General features: G+C 38.9%; 2 protein-coding genes across 2 annotated transcripts in view; both read right to left on the reverse strand.

The window, feature by feature from the left end:
• Positions 1–2,238, reverse strand: part of TINAG (tubulointerstitial nephritis antigen) — a gene marked incomplete at both ends in the record, with an annotated part of 48,165 nt that extends 45,927 nt beyond the window's left edge. The window contains one exon of the mRNA XM_080615643.1: positions 1,869–2,238. Coding sequence (XP_080471769.1) covers positions 1,869–2,238 — 370 coding nt within the window. The remainder of the gene's footprint in view (positions 1–1,868) is intronic.
• An 11,331-nt stretch (positions 2,239–13,569) lies between these two features.
• Positions 13,570–18,044, reverse strand: part of MLIP (muscular LMNA interacting protein) — a gene marked incomplete at both ends in the record, with an annotated part of 110,942 nt that continues 106,467 nt past the window's right edge. The window contains one exon of the mRNA XM_080616055.1: positions 13,570–13,596. Coding sequence (XP_080472181.1) covers positions 13,570–13,596 — 27 coding nt within the window. The remainder of the gene's footprint in view (positions 13,597–18,044) is intronic.

Genomic DNA, 18,044 nt, shown 5'->3' on the forward strand with positions numbered 1-18,044 from the left:
ATTTAAAGAAATATGACTTAGGAAGCCCTGAGGGCAAAACCACAGGCAACCAAAAGATCAGAATCTTCCAGGTGAAAAGAATTTTGGCATATGTGGTCTTCTAGTGCTTAAATAATTCTTAGCCAAAGGCAGAAGTGTAATCTCAGTAGCTAAAATACAGCTAATACATTTATGCCATTTCTAAAAATGTTTCATAGTTTGCTTAATCTTCAGGCATTCAGTCCTTTTTTCCTATTTTTTTCCTTCCAATTAGATTCTTTCTTCCCTGTTCCTCAGGCATTCCAGTTCTAGAAAGTTCCTTTAGAGTTGTGGATTTTTTTTTTCCTTCCATATTTTGGCTGCTTTATTGTACCCCTTTTACCCTCTAAGTTACTTACATAACATATATCCAACAAAGAGATTTTAATAAAGCTGCAGATTTTCCATCAGGGAAGCACTTTAAGGATCAGAAAAACAGGCTCTTGCTTTGAGGTACGTAAACAGAGTAAATATAATTGCTACCTCTTGCAGGTATGTACAGCCCAGGTGTTACAAAACACTGAATACACACAAAAAAATTGGATTAAGAAAGGCAGTAAACATGTTATGCCTCACTTAGTCCCTTATCTAAAACCTCTGTTATACTTTTACCTTTTAGAGGTACACCTTCATGCAGGGCCCGCATAGAAAAATGCTGTAGGTTTTGTAGTGATTCATTTCCATGAAACATCAAACTAGAGCCGCAGGCTGTCAGCTGAGTAGCAGAAACGCTGCTAAATGTTTATGTAGAGCTTACAACAACAACCCATGATCTGCTGGAAATAATATACACTACTGCACCAAATAAATATGAAAGAAATGTCTTTATTTACGCAAATAAAGGACACTCTTTTAGATTATTAGAAACACTTTGGAAAATCAAAGTTGTTTTACAGCATTTCTGTCACTCCCACTTTTCATATTTTGGCTGCATGCCTGGCTTACAAGCACAGCCTTCTGAAGAGCTTGTGGTTTGGGTGCTGAATGCAAGCAGTAGGGTTACTGCAAATAGTTAGTTAATTTTAAGGAGTCATGGTATCATTTTTGTTGATTTTAGGCTTTTGAAAGTTTGGTACAGTCTCTACATTTTCAGCCAGTTTTGGTGTACCAGAAGGAAGAAACTACATAGTCGTAGAATCCACAATTCTAAACTTCTCTCACCTGCAGAGATTTGGCATAAAAGGGAACCAAGGCAGCACCAGCTGCCTGTAGACCATTTTTTTGCAATCTCTAGTTCTAAAAAAAATATGCTAAGTTTAGAGTAGCCCTGAAGGAATTTTCACTACAAACTAACTAGTAAGAAACTAAAATATGCCAGAAATCCTTGATCTAACTACTTCCCTTTACTACTCCTGCTCCTGTGCTGTCTCACATGAAAGCTATGCTGGATCAAAACCATTGCACAATAATTTAGAGCAGTATAATTCAGAATAACCCTCAGTTTTCTTGATTATTTGTATGCATTGATGGATATAATAATTTAGACCTTGCTGTTCACTTATTGTTGATTTGTGAAGCTCTATTGAAATTGTTGAGATTACACTAATTTTAATTCAGTGAGGTTATCTCTGAGAAGTTGCGAGTAAAACAGAGATTCTGTCCAACAAAAATATAATTTAACCAATTTAACCTATTTAACCAATTTAACCTATTTAACCAATGCTAAAAATATGTTGCTAGAAACAGAGAAATAAGAGCAAGTATAATTGTACTCCAGTTTCATACTATCTTTCTCCACTATGTCTTTAGTCACATTTTTAGGATGTATGCACTCTGATCAGTAAGTTTGCTTCCAAGTATATTTTTATCATAATGCACTAATGCCAACTGAATATCTTCTCTATGCCTACCTGATGTCAGAGGTGGCCAAGGTTCATCTGACCTGGTGGGCTCAACACGGTGGTCGCAGACATCCCAGTAGTCAGCACAACAGTCTACAGGGCCAGGAGAACCTGAGGCACAGAACTGGTCACAGTAACATATAGCTGCTCTGGAGACAATATTAAAGCTGCAGTCATCATCTCTTCCCGTGCAACAGCCTCTTACTCTGCAGGATCTTCCCTGATACAGACTCCTTTTTAGCCTGTTCCACTTTGCAGAACCATCATCTTCAACAGGGTAAAGTCCTCGGGAGAAGTTTCTTCTAGAGCCAAGCTGCTCTGCCATCCGAACTTCACATGCAATGCAATATAAGATCAGTATCTGACTTTTGAGACACATTCTTTTACCTCTAGCAACCTTATTTCAGGCTTTCTGCTTCACTTGAGCAGTAAATATCCATCTACTGCACATGCAATTCCTTCAGTTAGTATTCAGAAAGAAGTCTGAGCAGGAATCTACAGACTAAGGTTTTCTAGGAAGACTCTGTATGTGTTAATTATTAGTCAGTCATGTTGTAAACTGATTTATTTTCCCAGGATACAGAGACACTGGAAACAGAGCCATAACTATGTATTAATCTTTATGAAACATTGGGTGCATTTTTTGCAAGTGGGAAAATTTATAGTAAAGGTTTCAAAATATAAAGAATATACATGGTCTGGTATTTTAGTTCTATACTTTTCTGAAATTAAAACAATATGAGGAGTAAGTCGAAGGAAGCTTGCTTTCCTTCTGGCTTCATTTACCTGTAACTACTATATTCCCAGTACGATGGGAAACTATATAACAGACTGCATTTCATCTACATTCACCTTTCTGATACGCAAAGCTGTATCACTGCATTAAATGTATCCTGCAACCCCTATTTCAATCTTGCTTCCAGTGATCTAGGTTAGCTTTATATGCTTCATTTTGAACTGGTTTACTGTGTGTGAATTCAGAAAAACATGAGATTCAGTATAATCTATTACCCAAAGATATTCCTTACAGGTTTGCATTTCTTTAGACAAAATGAACTTGGTAGTCATTGTTAAAAGCGTATTTAATACCCACTGATGAGTGCTCATTCTTATTTAAAAAGGAAATGGCTGTATTTATAAAGCCACAAAGAAAACCAGAGCAGATATCAAAAGATAAATCTAACAGCCTTTATTACTTGATCTCTGCTCTCCAGGTTTTTGAGTATCAGACAGAAAGAAATATGCATGGTGCTTTGCCAAATCTTAAAAGAATAAAAAATAAAACCAGCAAAGAACTTTGACATTCCTAGCAGAGATAGAATATAAGGCTAAATTGCAAAAAATATCATAGGTTAAAATCTGAACCACTGCAAGATAATTTAAAGCTCCAAAGCTGAATAAGCAGAGGAAAAATCTAGTCATAGTTTTGTTTCCATTTTGTAGCAAATGAGAGGGACCTGGAGAAGGAGATGGCAGACTGTTTTCTAGGGAATGAAGGAGGTCTTCCCCTTTGTGACTTCAGCTGGGCTTTTCAGTGCTGCAGGAAGTCAGAGCACCAAAGGATGGCTACTTTTGAAAGCACAGCTGGCAGCTGTTTTGGATGCATTGCCAAACCAGCAAACACAGCTGGCTTGGATGCATTGCCATGAATAACAGAGACATTAAGTGGTAATGTGTGTATATGTGTGTGTATGTTTATATATATGCGCTTGTTGTCAAAATGTTTGAGTTTTTAATACCATTTCTTGCCAGCAGTGCTTTATATTGGACCTGCTTCCCACACTGTCCCCACTAGAGCTAAAGAACTGTGAATGAGGGGAAATTGCATCAGACCACATGATTTTTACTGTGCTCTGTTGCAAGCAGTCTTCTGTGTGGAAGTTAATAGAAAGGCCAAGGTCAGCAACATGCAATCACTGTACGTAATAGGACATAAATCTTATCCTTAAAATTTGCTCTGTGGGTTTTTTTTATATAAAGTTTTATTTATAAGACAAAAATCTGGACAACATTTAAGTCTGTTACTGTGCTATATTATATCAAATATAGCATAAGGAACATTGGAAAAGTTTCATGGAAACTCAAGTGATGTACTCACTAGAAATTATAATCTAGTTCTTTTCTTTATGTGTATGCAGCTCCATCAGTTCCAAGAAAATGACTCCTGATTTGCCCTGACATTATCAAAACGCACATCTTCTTTGTTAGCACAAAGGTATAGAAATATTTTTACAAAGTCATCTCCTTGCTCTGGAAGCATAAGAAAGAAAAGAAAGCTACTATATGTGATAAATGTTACGAGCCAGTCAGATTAAGTGAACAGGCTTATCTGTGTTTTCACTTATAGACCTCTGGTTTCATTTTGGTTTGTTTGGTATTTTGATTTTAATTTTTAACTTTAAAGACTTGCTGATGGTAAACCAAAGGCAAGGGATTTGCTTGAAAATGAGACAATTTACACAAGAATGAGGTTTCTTTTAAAGGAGAGTGAAAATGTAACGTGCATTTCTAAACAGCTTTGTTTTTTGACACAAGAAACTGTGCTGAAACTTGATAAAATTTACCTTTTCCCAGTTTTTGGCATGTGTTCAAACATTAAAAACAAAAACCAAAAACAATCAAAAACCAAACCAAAACCCAAAACCATTCATCTATTCTACTGTGATTCAGCAAATATTTTTATTTCAGTATTTTCCTTTGTAAGCAAAGTAACTCTGCTCACTGTAAAAAAGCATACGTTGACTTACCTGTAACTATTTAAAAATACTTAAACATGATCCTTTTTCTCTATTGAAGATTAACCTATTCTAAGCATAGCAGCTCTGCTAAGCTTTTGAGTTATTGTCCTGGTCCTACTTCTAGTCTCTACAGTTAAGTATAGAATTATCTGACTTGTACCTGTTTCAGCATTACCTGATGTCTACCCTAGCGCTTCAAAAAACACCACACATTGGACAGAAATTCAAATATTAATATCATTGAACATTTGGTGGAGTAACAGATAGGAAACAGATTTACATATCCAGGAATTTCTTTGAAGCTGGAGCAGGATTATCATAGCATCATAGAATAGTTAGGGTTGGAAAGGACCTAAGATCATCAAGTTCCAACCCCCCTGCCATGGGCAGGGACACCTCACACTAAACCATGTCACCCAAGGCCTCATCCAACCTGGCCTAGAACACCGCCAAGGATGGAGCATTCACAACCTCCTTGGGCAAACCATTCCAGTGCCTCACCACCCCCACAGTAAAGAATTTCTTCCTTATATCCAATCTGAACTTCCCGTGTTTAAGTTTGAACCCGTTACCCTTTGTTCTGTCACTACAGTCCCTAGTGAAGAGTCCCTCCCCAGCATCCTTGTAGGCCCCCTTCAGATACTGGAAGGCTGCTATGAGGTCTCAACGCAGCCTTCTCTTCTCCAGGCTGAACAGCCCCAACTTTCTCAGCCTATCTTCATACGGGAGGTGCTCCAGTCCCCTGATCATCCTCGTGGCCCTCCTCGGCACTTGTTCCAACAGTTCCATGTCCTTTTTATGTTGAGGACACCAGAACTGCACACAGAACTCCAAGTGAGGTCTCACGAGGGCAGAGTAGAGAGGCAGGATCACCTCCTTCGACCTGCTGGTCACGCTCCTTTTTGATGCAGCCCAGGATACAGTTGGCTTTCTGGGCTGCGAGCGCACACTGAAGCCAGCTCATGTTCATTTTCTCATCGACCAACACCCCCAAGTCCTTCTCTGCAGGGCTGCTCTGAATCTCTTCTCTGCCCAACCTGTAGCCGTGCCTGGGATTGCTCTGACCCAGGTGCAGGACCTTGCACTTGGCATGGTTAAACTTCATCAGGTTGGCATCAGCCCACCTCACAAGCGTGTCAAGGTCCCTCTGGATGGCATCCCTTCCCTCCAGCATATCAACCGAACCACACAGCTTGGTGTCATCGGTAAACTTGCTGAGGGCGCCCTCAATCCCACTGTCCATGTCACCGACAAAGATGTTGAACAAGACCGGTCCCAACACTGACCTCTGAGGGACACCACTCGTTACTGGTCTCCAGCCGGACACTGAGCCATTGACCACAGCTTTTTGTGTGTGGCCATCCAGGAAGTTCTTTATCCACCGAGTGGTCCACCCATCAAATTGATGTCTCTCCAATTTAGAGACAAGGATGTCGTGTGGGACAGTGTCGAAGGCTTTGCACAAGTCCAGGTAGATGACATCAACTGCTCTGCCCCTGTCCATCAGTTCCGTAGCCTCATCATAGAAGGCCACCAAATTGGTCATTATTACACAGCCTTTCTTTTAAGTCTCCTGATTTGTCTGAATAAGCCTATTGAGTATTATAAAAATCTCATTTCTAACCACCTTCAGGACACCGGAGATAGCAGTGGTCACTGAGGCTTTGAGTGCTGAAGGTCACCTTCAGGATGGACAACCCCATAAGAAGACCACAGCAGCTTCTGTTCTGGCTGCAGGAAGCAGACTGGTATCAAGCTTTATGCCCAGATTGAGAAGGAGAATTGCAGTACTGCTAAATTGTGCCAGGAAAATGGAGTGACCCTCAGCACATTTAGGAAGAAACCAGGACACCCAACGCCAATTCAGTCATTCGCCAGTAGGCAAAACACAATGCATAAGGGAATCCCTGTAATTTCTTATCTCCAAGTTAAACTCTGCAATGGTACAGGCCATCCTTTTCTTTGAACTCAAACAGAAATTTAACTGGTGACTCCTTGCACAAAATACATCGCTAATTTGTTATGGCTGCCATAGCTTGCACTTATTACTCTTTCTTATTAATGGCTGTAGTGCAATCTAAGTAATACAGTAAAAAATACTTCACCTAAAGTATTATCCCACAATGTCTTCTCTCTCCTATGTACTAATGGCAGAATGAGATTCCCAAACCGCAAGTGACTAGCTCCTAGATGTGTTTATGCAGAGAAAAGCAGTGTGTTAAAGCGATTTTCTCACTGTCACTTTGGTCTCCATGTGTTTGGAGCAGGAGTGGGGTGTGATTCCACCCTGTTTGACAACAGCCTGACAGCTCACTGCTGTGGGTTGTTGGCATGGTATCAAGCAGTGCCACTTTTAATTCACACATTTCAGGCTGCTTATCTCAATTATTACCATGCTAATCCAGATTTACATGTAACTTAGAATAATGGTGGTTTAAGTGATAAAGATCATCAGATGTCTAACTAGAGTCCTGCCACAGTATGATTTGCCTCTGTGACCAGCATGCTCAGTTCCTGAGATATTTAAATCAACAGATTTAGGGTCAAAGCAAGAGGTAGAGGAAAAGAAGCTGACCCCCATTGCCCATGACAAAGAAATCCCATTCCTCACACACGCAGATTCATATGCACAAGTGCTCAAAGTACTCAATCAATGACCACCGGTAAAAGGTGACTTTATAGGCACAACATTGTACTAAGTGGTCCCTACAGCTTCATAGCCTTTACACTCTTCTCACCACAGTAATTCACCACGCATATTTCCCACTCCAGGGGCATCACTCGGTCAATCTCAAGGCAGCAGATGCCATGTCCTTTTTATTGTCAGCCATACTTCAGCATTGCCCTGAAGTCAGCCCTCTCTGGGCTTAGTCAGGTAAATACATACAAAGAATGGGGAAAACTGTGCATGAACCAGCACAGCATGCACCCACACGTCTGCAAGCATTCTCCTAAACAGTGTTTCACTACGGCTTGCAGAACAGGGAAGAGCAGTCATTGTGGCTTATATCTAGATAGGAACCTCACAGGAGACACAATCAGGCATGGAAATCTTGGCGGTGGTCCCAATATATCATGGACCGCACGTCACCTTTGTTATGCTGTCAGTGTAGATTACTGTGGACGGTTTAGCCTGTGCATGGCTGCACACAGCTTCAGAGAGGTGATGCTTGCAGTAAGCTTGTCAATCCCAAACCTCACCAACCAGTTAGAGGTGAGGAGGGGAGCATACTGTATTTCACTGTCAGTATGAGCTCTCAGGTGTCATGCAGGTGTTTCATGGCAGATCTGTACCTACTGGTGTTCATCTCAAATGTGTGTCCCTATCTGATCCCAGCAGTGAGTGCTGGAACTCCAAGTCCAAACTCTTCTCTTGATCATGAGTAGACTGACAAGGGCAGAGGCAGAAGTAGCCTCCCATACCAGTATTAGAAACCTGAACAGGCTGTCCATATGCTTACTATTAGTCATAACATAAGGTAGGCTTAGAGGCATTTTTGGATACATATTAAGTTTGGCATTATTGCAATGCAATTTTATCCAGTCCACTTGTAAAGAAGCTAGCTTGCAGTAGGCTCTTCCCTAAACTTGTAAGCTACACCATGCCATTTGTTTTGAGGTGTATGACTTGACTAGTGTAGAAATAACCTAGCATCGTCCTGTGTATAACTAGATACTACTCCTTGAATAAGTGAGAGCAGTCCTGCACAGAAATCATCAGCTCATTTTTATTCAGACCTCTTTTATAATGTACGAAGAGATGCTGCAAAGATGATATATACAACTTATTCATGTGAAACAACTATGCCTTTGCTAATGCACACACTAGATAGCCACTATTAACATACTCACCAGCCGCAGTAAGGCAGATAGTGAGCGTGTGCAGTGTAAACATCAGTCAGGTGGGGGAAGACTTGGCTTCTTAATCCTCATAACAGGATGATTCTCAGTGTTACTGAGTTGCCATTTTCTGATCTCTGCTTTTAAGGATTTTTTTATACCTTAAGGTATAGATTTTTTCCTTTTGTATCCTTGAGCTGTTACTGTTATCTTTTTAATGAAATGTTTCTCTCTGTGCTTTTACTTCTCTCCCTTTGCATAGCTTTAGCTTCAGCTTCTTCACTTCCTGCTATTTAAGCAATTTTTTCATTAAAACTGAGCCAAGATCACAGAGATGTGCCACATCAAACTAGACTTTGGATCCAGACAACTGAACCCTTGGGCAAAGGGCTGCCCTTAGTCTTTTCTAACAACCAAATTTTCTTAAGTAATGAATTCTGAGCCTCCTTCCCATGGCCTATGTCACTGCTCACATACATGCTTTGTGCTAGGCAAATCTTCCTTTTGACCGCTTGGGCCAACTTTAATAATTTTTTTTTGCCAGCTTGACTTGTAGCACATAGCAACAGAAACACCCCAAGCACTCACAGGATACAGTGAACATACTGTATCTGACTGCAGGAGAGGATGAGTAAAAAAGCGGACCATAAGCCCTAAACATAAGCAGACATTGTCATCCTGACAGAAATGTGCATTTTACCAGAAAAATAATGAAAAAAACAGGGTAAAGGCAGCAGGATTTGGTCTAAATATACCGTACTATTGAAACATCCATTAATTTTATAGTACTACTAGAAAAGCTTTCAATTTTCCATGTTGAGTATTGCTCTTTATAATCTCTCCTTAAAGGATTCTTTTCTTTTAATACTCTTTCTGTTGGTTTCTTAGATACTTTGTAGACTGTAATTGCCAATATACTCCCATTTTTCATATATAGACAGAAGCTGTTTGGGCAGATTGGGCAACTGTTTTTTTAAATATGCATAGCTGAACAAATTTACAAACCCAGAGGTCAATAAAAAAATTTTTCTTTTCCCCTTCCTATAATCCTAGGATTTCTTTCTCTTCTTTGTATTCCTTCCACCTGTGGGATTCAGCTTATCACTGGGCTAGTTTGAACCTAATTCATATCATGTGAATAATTCTCTTGACTAGACATGCTAGATGGCATTTGTGTTTCACAAAAATGGAATTCAAGAGGAAAATAAAGTTGGGTTTGGACCAAATTCAGAACAAAGCAAATTTTTTGAAAAAATGGGCAGAAAAGCTTACTAGGACTTTTGAGAATCACGTAGATCACACCGATTCTAAACGTTAATTTTTCCCATTTCAGTGCTTTACTGAAAAAAGAAATACTATTAGGTCCTTGGTGGGTAGAGCTATTACATCTTACACAGTATTTATAACACACTTATAAATGTGCTTAGATGTAAAAGTGCATATTTATTTTTAAAATTTTTCAGTACTTTTTTTGTTATATTTACTTATATGTATTCATTTCTGTCCCCAGGAACTCTCTCTTGAACTCACTGAAATGGTTTTCTCTATTTTTTTTTCTGCTGTCAGGTTAATGAGTATGCCCTCCACAATATGAACACACTTAACTTCTGTTATTTTTCCATTGAGAAAATAAACTAATACAAAACCAAACTTTATATTTCTATCAATCTGTTCATGACATTCTGAAGGACATGTGTGCCCCTGTATCAAGAGAAAAATGCGTAGTTTACCTGTAGATAGACACCCACTGACTGCTGAACTTCTGTTTTCACAGTTCCACAACTCAAAAGTTTAAATGCTGGCTGGATTGAAATTGCACCAGGTCCAATAGTGCAAGAGGCTGAGTAGCCTGAAGACTATTCCATTTAAACTGGTTTTAATGTTTTAACTGATGATAATATTTTATAAATTAGTTCATCACATTCATTTTAATGAAAGCAGCAGCAATTCTCATTAAAGTATTAATCTTAACCACAATACATAGCAATGTGTCAGAAGGCAAAATGCCTTCTACACCAAGACAGGGCTGCGATGCAAAGGTCTTGAACATACACATACCTGTGAGGTGATTTGTGGTTTAAAGGATCAGAGGGTCAGGGAAAAGGCAATTAAATCATGCAAGCATCAACAGTCTGCTTCCTTCAACTTATAAAACATTTTGGAAGCAAACTGCTTCCAACTGGATCCAGGCTCAGGCAGCATTGTGAGGGAGCAGCACAGGGTAAAAATAAAAAAAGAGTATAAACTGGAGAAGAAGGTGGTGATTCTTCCATGTGGGCCAGGAGCGCAGCTGACAAATCTGCCTGCACTCTCCAGCTCGCACAGACACTGCCTGGCCAAAATGGCTATGAATATTGCATGGCAGGGAGCAATCGCTGTGCATGCTGATAGCTGTGAGTGCTGACACAGATGTGAACAATTCCCTGATTATTTCACAAAACATAAGTGTGTGGTGACAAAATGTGACCAAGGTTAAGAGCATGGGGGTGTTTTCTTTTCCAGCAATGTTGACATTCATTCTCAGCTGCTTGAAATATGTGGAGCTAGATTTGCAGGACTGAAAATAAGAATCGCAACAAACACTTTGCAACAAAAATACAGCTTTATTTAATTTCAACATTCATTATTATTTCTAAAGAAAATATGCTGTGTTATATTGGGCGTCTCTTAAATCAGCAAGCACTCAAAAAATGATATTACAATATGTCATGTTCATGTGTGCATCTCTGGGGTTAATTCTGTTAGTACATAATCTCTTGAAAGAGTTTGATTGTTATTACTGCTATGCAATTGGCATACTGGAAGCATTTTTGTTGTGAGGGGGTTTTTTTGTTTTTGTTTGGTTTTTTGTTTGTTTTTTAATTGTGTTTTAAATAACATTTGTGCTGTGGATTCCTTCTCAGTACAGAAACAGGCATCAAAATACTCTGCAGTTTTAGCTCTTGATCCTAATCCAGAGCTGCAAAAGAAGAGTTTTTACATGAACAAAAGTCATCAAAAATGCAGATTAATAAACTCTATAACATGCACTGAGGTCATTTAGTTCTCCTAATTTATACAACCTGAGGATCTAGCTGACAAATGTAACTCATAGTTTAACAGAAAAAAAGTCCTAAAGGTGTCCTTGCCCATGGCGAGGGGTTGAAACTACACGATCTTTAAGGCCCCTGCCAACCCAAATCATTCTATGTTTCTAATATTCCTTTATAACAGTCCATTAGGAAGAGATATAAACTGCTTTGTCTCTACTCTGTCCTTGTTTCTTGTCTTCTATGTGAAGACACTGAAACCTTTAGAACTTTTCTAAATGTCCCATTTGTTTCCCACATCCCATGCAACAGATTCTTCACTAATACTGAACAAAGACAAGTAATTACCTCCATCATATAACCACTCCCTTCAACATCTCCCTGGAATATAATTTTTCTTAAGAACATTACCTCTTCAACTTAGATTCAGTTTGTGGTCCTCTGTAATCTTCAGTTTTTTTCCAGCAGCATTACTGCAATGCTTTCTCAGTCTATGCTGCATTTTTTTGTTTGTTTTGTCTTCAATGAATTTTATCATACTGATTTCAAGCCACTTCTCTAAGGTGACATCTTTTGAATTCTAACCCTGCCTTCTAAGCTTCTTGCAAGTCCTTCCAAACAGGCATTATGTGTAAATTTGGTATGCTTACTGTCTATGTGATTGAGCAAGTAATTAATGGCAACGTTTTATAGTGCTAGAGCCAGAAGACAGCACTGTGGAAGCCTGTGTGAGATGTTCACTCACTGTAGTAATAAATGACTGCTCTCACAGTCCAGCTTTGCAACCAGTTGCACATCTTGGACAGAGCCTTGGGTGACATGGTTTAGTGTGAGGTGTCCCTGCCCATGGCAGGGGGGTTGGAACTTGATGATCTTAAGGTCCTTTCCAACCCTAACTATTCTATGATTCTATGATTCTATCTACCTTATGTGAATTTAATTTAGTCTGTATCTGCTTTGCTTGCTTATGAATGTCATGTGGGCCTGTGTTCAAGGATGTGCGGTATCAAACACATCCTCTATATCTGTTTTGCTGTTAAAGTAGGAAATGAGGTCAACTTGATAGGATTTATTTCTGACATGTCACTGTGCAAGTCATCTTATCTCCTTATTATTAGTAGCTGCTTACAAATGCATTGTTTAAGACTGTTCCAGTGTCTTGGAAATGTTACTAGGGCTGACTTTTCTGTAATTCTTTAGATTTTCATTTCCTCTTTTGTTAGATATGATATTATGTTTGCCTTTCTCCAGTTTTCTGAGAACTTATTCATCCTGCTAATCACTAATATTTGAGAAATTGCTTTGGTTAAGTATTTTAAGGGTAGGTTTCATTAGATTGTGTTAGTTTATGTCAGTATTCCTTCAGGCATTTCTTTCCTTTTCTTTTCATGATCCTACTCCCAAATTCTTAATACTAACTGAAATAAACTTTTACTCACAATTAACCTATTTTCTGAAAACTGGAACAAAGGAAAAGGTATGGAATATTTCAGCCTCTTCTCTCTCACCTATTTACTGACCTTCTCCATCAAGAACTACATTATATTTGCTTTCAAGCGTAGTTTTGAGCAACCTGGTCTAGTAGAAGGTGTCCCTTCCCATGGCAGGGTGGTTGGAACTACATGAACTTTAAGGTCCCTTCCAACCCATTCTATTATTCAATGACTCCATGATTTCCAATATAATATTATTTAACTCTAGCAAACCATTCATTTTAATAGCACTATGTAGTTATGTGCTCAAATATAAAATAATATTAATCTTATTAATCTTATTTCAATCACATTACTTCACAATCTAATTCCAGACTATACCTCAATTTCTTCCAACTGTTTGATTGCATCCCACTTGGAATTAATTCAGTTGTGACTTTATTCTGTGATGTTAAGAAGTTGAGTTGTTCTGCATTGATAATTACTAATGGAAAATCATTCACCAAATATAGCCAGCTTATTATCCAAATATTAATTTTCTAGCTAAAGCATCCTATCATCTTTTCAAACAAAACCATAAGAATTTGTTAAAGTGAGAGTAAAGATATAGTTACATATTCAAAGTGGTGCTATAATAAACTCAGAAAAATAGCAATACTCACCATTATAGCTAAACAGAACCTCTTTCATTGGCAACCTGTAAAAAAGGGAATTAAAAGGTGAAAACAAAATGGAGAGGAGAACAAAAACTGCAGTATGTTAAACAGGCACAGTTCTACAAATTGGTGGACAACTTCAGACAGCATAGTGCCTTTTAAAAACATTGGTTTCCTGCACTGTTAATTTGTAACTCTGCCTACTGAACAGGGGATGATTTTTAAGACATTGACATGTCTGAGGAAGCGTACTGCACATAGCAAATTTCAACAAAGCATCACCTTGGCTAAATGCACATTAGGGGACATTTCAGGCTCACTTCTCTTTCAGACCACACCCTGGAAGGACAGACCTTGTGGCCAACCATGCATTCACATAGCATGGATACTGTTTTCATCCACCTTAACAAGGTTTTTGACACAGTCTCCTGTTGCAACTTGGTATCCAAACCAAGAAGTAGGGTGGACTACAGTGTGAATGAATAACTGGCAGGACTACTTGGCTAAAAATATAGTAGTCAACTGTTCAAAGTCTCTGTTCTAGGTGGAATTTCAGAGGATGCTAGGGTGGCATGGGTGCACATGGGTGGTAGGAGAGTCAGGAATTCTGGATGTTGCTAACTTGGAGAGAAGGGGGAGACTGATATATGACGGTATGGCTCCCATATATAGGACTTTTCCAGGTTGGATGAATGTGCTGGCAGGAGCTTCGTGAACAAATACAAAATCCTGCATCTGGTAGGGGACAAGGTGAATGGAGGAAGTGAACAACCTTGTGCAACAGTACAGGCCAATGACTGACCGGCTTACTGGCAAGTCTGCAAAGAAGGACCTGAGGTTTGATTGGCATCAAACTGAACATTGCGTTAGTCCACCCTTCCTGTAGTAAAGGATAACCTCATCTACAATTGCATTAACTAGAGCATAGCCGGGAGTTATTATTCCGTTTTGCTAGGCACTAGTGAGGCTGCGTCCGGAGCACAGTTTCCATTTTTGAGCCCTCCCAATAGAAAAGATTTTAAGTCAACCAGACAGAAAAACACAGTAGGGGATCATCAGGATTGTGGAGAGTGTTCCCTGATTCCTGGGAAAGGCATATGATACATGAGGGGAGGCTATATGGTTTGTTTAACCTGAAAAGTAGGTTAACAGGTATCTGTTTTCCCTCTCCAGATACTTAATAAGGGTTTATAGACAGCTCAGATTTGCATGGTGAAAGGAAAGGAGGCAACAAGTGGGGAAATTATAACTAGCCATAATGAAAAATATTTGTTATCATGAGTGGTCAAACACTACAAACAATTGTATGAAGACAGGCTGAGAAAGTTGGGGCAGTTCAACCTGGAGAAGAGAAGGCTGCATGGAGACTTCATAGCAGCCATCCAGTATCTGAAGGTGGCTTGCAAGGATGCTGGGGAGGGACTCTTCATCAGGGACTGGAGCGGTAGGACAAGGGGTGATGGGTTTAAACTTAAACAGAGGAAGTTCAGGTTAGATATAAGGAAGAAGTTCTTTATTGTGAGGGTGGTGAGACACTGGAATGCTCCATCCCTGGCAGTGTTCAAAGGCAGGCTGGACAGAGCCTTGAGCAACACGGTTTAGTGTAAGGTTTCCCTGCCCGTGGCAGGGGCATTGGAACTAGATGATCTTAAGGTCCTTTCCAACTCTAATCATTCTGTGATTCTCTGATTCTATGATTCTGTCATTCTAATTACTTATGCATTACTTAAGTATTGAATAATAAAAAAGCTTCTTCAAACTACAGCTGTGTTCTGACTACTTATTCAGGGCAAGCTCTTTTCTTCTAAAGTTATGCAGTAATATGCCATTGTCTAAAGCAGACCAAATACAACAGTCGCTTCTTAAAGTCAAATATAGTTAGATTAAAATTGCAGTTTAAATTGCATACTGACATTTCATACTTTCTCTGTATTATGTTTTTATTATTTATTTATATTCTATACACTTTCAGGCTTTTAAATGTAAATCTACTGTATAAGTAATATGTATACAGTAATACTTCTTATAGCTATCACATTAGAAATAAAATCCCAGTAATGCATTAAATGTTTTTCCCTGTTAATGCATGGTGATTTACACTGCCCTGTCATGTCAGAAATATTTTACTTAAAACAAGGAAGTATTATTGAAGTTTGCTAAAAGTATTGCCCAAATACCTGTTGCAAGCATGAATTTCATGTTGTACATAAAAAGTATTAAAAAGTAAAAAATTTAAAGCATTACTAAAGTATAAAGTATGTCTGCTGATATTCAAAGTTTTTTGTTAGAGAATTTACAAATGTGCATTGTTTGGACCTACCTTTCTACTTATATATATCAGAAGACTGCAGTTTACTGTTCCTATTTAATCACTCATCCATTTAGGAGGTTAAAGAATTTGTTACAGCTAACAGCTGAAATTCTTATTCTATAATAAAAGAAGTAATTATTTCTAATTTTAATGCTTATTTGGTGGGTCATCAAATTTTCAGTTAAATGAACCGTTATGATGACATGGAGACAGCCTAGGGCTGCATTGTTTGGTTTGTTCAAAATAAACTAGTGGTTGGTGAGACTATCACTTCAGAGACATACTGTTCATTTCTTTCCAAAATATTTTGGAAGATCACAGGTTAAGTCAGAACAGTTCTCATTTTGGACATGACATCAAAGCATCAAAGGATTTTCTAATTTGAATTATCCAAGAGTTGTTTTAATATGCATTGCTGTTGCCCTATGCCTGATTATTTGCTGCTTTAATCTCTGTGCTTAGACTCAGTATGTGCAGCACTCTTTACGAATTGCCTAATGTCCCCTAGTTAGTTAGATAATTCATAAAATCTGCAAACCAGTGGTGCTGTAAAGATCACTCTGACCCTACATCCCAGGTGTGGGAACAGAATTGATGCTGATTGTGTCACAGTGTAACACAGGCATACCCTGTGGCCTGGCTAGCTATGGAGCTGGCAACAGTACTCTGCCACACTAATCTATTCCAGCTCTTCACTGTCTGGAGGACAGGGCTCTAATTTTATGCAAAACTGAAAGTATAAAGTGAATAGTGTGTCTGTGATGTGACAGGTAGAGACTCTGTGTTTATGTCTCCAAGGAAAGCACTAGGAACAACACAGTCTTTTGCCCCAGTATGTCAGGGTAGAACCTGCACCAAATGGAAGAAAGTGATTGAACAAAGGAGTTGAACATGTGAGTAAGAGCAGCTTCTGACACACTTCCCTCTAGTTTTATTAGGTATCTACCATATCCTGATTCTTGCTTTGACGGGGGTCTTCTTTACAAGTTGAAAAGGTATTGAACAGTACATGAGAGCTGAATCATTCCAGAATACTTAAGCACTACCAGCAACCTCTCTCAGGCTGTCAGGATAACCTGGAGGAGAAGGCAGACTGTACCCTGCCCTCGCATCTTTGCACCAGAGGCAGGGGAGTGCAAGCCTCTGCTATGGGCACAGCCCATGCTCATCCATCCCTGCTCCATAGTTATTATGCTGCCAAGCAACTTCATGAGGGAAACTCATAAGCCCTGGGATTTTCTGTGTAAATCCAGGGTACAATGACCAGGGTCTTTTTAACTGGAAGAACATCACTGTGCTCTGATAGTGCCGCTTGTGTTGGAGCTTTGGTCTAACGTTAAAACCCTTACATAAATTCTTTAGGACAAGGACTATTTCATAGAATGGGTGAATTTTTTTCTCTATATGTAGAGTCTATCAATAATTAATACTAATGCTGACCTCTGACCAAGAACACTCCTTAAGAAAATAAAGATTAAGAACAATGTATAATCGAACTTTGGACCTTACTGATATTTCATTTTCATAGAATTACAGATTTCAAGGACTTTTGCCATTGAAGCATTTTAAAATGGAGCAGGACAGATTAATTGCTCCCTCTTGTAAAAAAAAACCCAAACAAAAAGCAAAACAAACCCAACCCTTTTTCCCTCCTAGAAAAAACCCAAAACCAAACAAAAAAGAGCTTCTTGCACAAAAGACAGTCAGTGAAATCCTGTCACCGTTGAAGTCAATGAAATAAACTTTTTCTCATAGTGTCTTTTTATGAATGTTGACCTGCATACAATGTCTTTTTGTGACTATATGGGAACTTATGCCCCTTGTTCTTTCTAAAGATTCTGACACAGTACAATTCTGAGAATGATTATAACATCATAACCTGGGCAAACACTAGGTTTACTTGAAAAGAAGACAGTATTGGAAATTACTGGCATATGTCTTGGCTAGGTTTTAAAGGCTGCATCCTTCAGATCTCTTCCTATTAGAAACACTGGCTGTGGAGAAGGATTTTTCTAGGAGGAGAATGTCCCTTATTTGTTTTCCTGATTTCTCAGTGACAGATCTAATTTGCTTCATGCATGAAGACAAGAATGCTGTTCTTCTGAATACAAAGGTAACTCCTTCCTCATCCCTCCTGCCCCTGAATACTTTCCCCTGAGAAAAGCAATACAAATTACT

Source organism: Psittacula echo, assembly GCF_963264785.1.
Source record: "Psittacula echo genome assembly, chromosome: 4".
In the NCBI taxonomy this organism is placed as follows: Eukaryota; Metazoa; Chordata; class Aves; order Psittaciformes; family Psittacidae; genus Psittacula; species Psittacula echo.